The 3,568-nt window shown below is 39.7% G+C and overlaps 1 protein-coding gene across 3 annotated transcripts in view; it reads right to left on the reverse strand.

The window, feature by feature from the left end:
- The window catches only part of LOC106871643 (uncharacterized), a 173,135-nt gene that overhangs the window by 159,865 nt on the left and 9,702 nt on the right, over positions 1-3,568 (reverse strand). For 2 of the 3 annotated variants that reach the window (XR_008266904.1, XM_014918228.2), the window contains exon 4: positions 397-482. Coding sequence is in view for 2 of the 3 variants with exons in the window: in XM_014918228.2 (XP_014773714.1) it covers positions 397-482 (86 nt within the window). In the remaining variant the exon portion in view is untranslated. Of the gene's footprint in view, positions 1-6; positions 483-3,568 lie in introns of those variants that run through there. The other variant, XM_014918218.2, reaches the window with a different exon arrangement.

Raw genomic sequence — 3,568 nt, forward strand, 5'->3', positions numbered from 1 at the left:
TTGCTCGACTAAAGGCGGTGCTCCAGCATGGCCACAGTGAAAGTACAGAAACAAATAAAAAGAAGGAAAGATGCAATATAGCATATAATACATTCAGAGAAGATAAATAAAAGACTGGGGGGTGGGGGGTGGGGGAATTAATAAAAATAAAAATACATTTGAATGACACCACTAGATGGTTAGGTGAGTAGGCTAACTTTTCCCTCTGACTGACATGGGGACTGTAGCAATGTGAAATGAAGCGTTGTGCTCAAGAATACAATGCATTGCCCAGCCTGGGAATCAAACCTATGCTCTAGCAATTGTGAGTGCAACAGCTTAACCACTAGGTCACACATCTTCACAAAAAAAAACATAAAGATGGAACTAGATATAAGTAGATATTTAAATACATACACTATGCAAATTATTGTTCCTGTTGACAGGACAAAAGTGTTTTTTCTTGTCCAGTGACAAAAGTGTTTACTCTGCAGTTGAAATTTCTGAAAATAAGAGTTAAAAAATTAGTGGGATTTATATAAAACAAAAGAAAAACTAATTATATAAAAATAAAAAGAACCAAAAAGAAAAATCTAAGGTAAGATAATTGGTGATTGTTATTATTTAAGACAGGGGTCGTAATTGCACTTGGGAGACAGGTAAATTTATACAAAATCATGAGTTAAAATAGTAAGATAAAATAGGTATAATGTTGGTTATGTGTTCATGAATTTAAATATTTACAAACACCAAAATTGTGTATTATATTCAGGCATGGTTTGTATTTTTCAATAAATATATTTTCTTTATTTATCTGTTCTTGTATAGAAATTGTTTCCTTGCATTAGTAGATGGTTGGAGATTCTCTGCACATCTACCAAAGTGTTCATTCAACGGTGTCTGTCTATGCCTTGGGAAATGGATCTGTTGCTTATGCAGTGTAGCTCTCCATCTGTGATGTCCTTGTTTGGCCTATATAATTGTGTCCACAACATGGTTAAGTTATCATATAAATTAAATTTTCAGATGCACAAATGAAATTGGTCTTAAATGTGAATCTTTGTCCATGTTTGAAATGGAATTCTGAATATATATATATATATAAGGATTTATTTTTTGCAATGAGATAAAAAACCCAAAGCTATTTCCAGGATATTTATTATATCCCTTCATTGGAGACAGTGTGAGAGGATGGTTGAGCAATAGTTAATTTAGATAAGATAGGAAATAGAGAGTGAATGTAGGGATATTGTATTTGTAAATCTATTGTTTAGGCAGAATGGTATACATATAAGATTCCAATACCTTGTGAGTAAAATCCAACAGTCTTTAAGATTGGTCATTGCATTTGTAAATCCATTATTAACCTCTGGGTCTAATTGACACCACTACCGCTCATAACCTCCATATATATATATATATATATATATATATATATATATATCATCATCATCATCATCATCATCATTGCTTAATGTCAGCTTTCCATTCTGGCATGGGTTGGATAGTTTGACTGAAGGCTGGTGAAACAGAAGGCTGCACCAAAATCCAATCTGATCTGGCAAAGTTTCTACAACTGTATGCCCTTCTTAACGCCAACCACTCCAAGAGTGCAGTGGGTGATTTTACATGCCACTGGCATGAGGGCCAGTCAGGCGGTACTGGCATTCACCACGCTCAAATGGTGCTTTTTATATTCCACCTGCACAGGAGCCACTCCAGCAGCACTGGCAATGACCACGCTTGAATGGTGTTTTTTATGTGCCACTAGCACAGGAGCCAGTCAGGCGACGATGGCAGCAATCACGCTTGAATGGTGCTTTTTACGGACCACCAGTATGGGAGCCAGTCAGCGGCCCTGGCAATGATCATGTTCAAACGGTGCTTTTAACATTCTAGGGCCACAGATGCCAATCAGGCAGTACACGATAATGGTTTCAATTTCACATGCCTCAACAGGTCTTCGCAAGCACATTTTATTGCCGAATGATTGAAGGGGACTCTTAAATGGGTTGGTTATACAACACTGACATAGGCCACGGGTTATGGTCTCACTTGGCTTACCGGGTCTTCTCAAACACAGCATATCTCCAAAGGTCTCGGTCACTAGTCATTGCCTCGGTGAGGCCCAATGTTTGAAGGTCGTGCTTTACAACCTTATCCCAGGTTTTCCAGGCTTTACCTCTTCCACAGGTTCCCTCAACTGCTAGGGTGTGACACTTTTTCACGCAGCTGTCTTTATCCATTTGCAATACATGACCATACCAGCACAGTCGTCTCTTTTGCACACCACATCTGATGCTTCTTAGGTCCAACTTTTCTCTCAAGGCACTTACACTCTGTCCTGTAGGCACACTCACATTACACATCCAACGGGGCATACTGGCTTCATTCCTTGTAAGCTTACAAACGTCTTCAGCAGTCACGGCCCATGTTTCACTGACATGTAGCATGGCTGTTTGCACACTTGCGTCATATAGTCTACCTTTGACTCTGAGCGAGAGGCCCTTTGTCACCAGCAGAGGTAGGAGTTCTCTGAACTTTGCCCAGGCTATTCTTATTCTAGCAGCTACACTCTCAGAGCATTCACCCCCACTACTGACTTGGTCACCTAGGTAACGGAAGCTATCAACTACTTATAGTTTTTCCCCTTGGAATGTGACAGAAGTTGTTCTCTGCACATTTTCAGTGTTTATTGCTCCTGAGCATTTGTCACACACAAAAACTATCTTCCAAGTTAGCCTTCCTTTGATAATGCTGCACCTCTTATGTGACCATAGCTTACACTGGGTACAAACTGTTACTCAGAGTTTCATGTGATCATTTATCAGTCAGTTATGATAAGGTTATCACAGCTGTCTGATGAATGGTCACATGAAATTCTGAGTAACAGTTTGTGAAGGTTTTTTCAGTCTCTTAATGAAGTAGTATATTCCTCTATTTCTGGTATTTGTGTTCTATTTTGTTCACCTTGTTTTGCATGTATGTGGTTGCTTGTGTGTGTGTGTGTGTGTGTGCATTTAATCAAAAATGTTGGAGTGAACAAGAAGAGTATGGTTGGACATTTATTTGCAATCGCTAGAATTGTTTCTACACAATGTAGAAACAATTGTAGTGACTGCAAATAAATGTCCAATAATAAATGTACTCCTTCTTGTTGATTCCAATTTCTTTTAGTTATCTATTCACACACTACAGAAGCCCAAACTCAAAACTGTTAATATGTAGAATACTACTAGTGTACAGCATGATGAAATCTGAAGGTAAATGAGCTTTATACTGTACTCTGCTATGTTTGCAATGGAATATATCATAATTAGAGGTACGCCATTGCCTACTGGCAGCCCCCCCCCACACACACACAACTGACGTGCGGGCTGGGATGTTGGATCGCCTCTGCAACTCAGTGTCAGGGAGGGGGGAATCACAAGGAGGAGTCGATTGAGGTTGGTGCTCTCAGACGCTTAGCCTCTCCGGCGTGCAGGTTGCTTTCGAGGTAGACCCTACTCAAGCGCAGCAGGGAACCCCAATGTGGAAAATTGGCCACACATCAGGGCCCCTATATATGTGTGTGTGTGTGTGTGTGTGT

Source organism: Octopus bimaculoides, chromosome 2 (genome assembly GCF_001194135.2).
Source record: "Octopus bimaculoides isolate UCB-OBI-ISO-001 chromosome 2, ASM119413v2, whole genome shotgun sequence".
Classification (NCBI taxonomy): domain Eukaryota; kingdom Metazoa; phylum Mollusca; class Cephalopoda; order Octopoda; family Octopodidae; genus Octopus; species Octopus bimaculoides.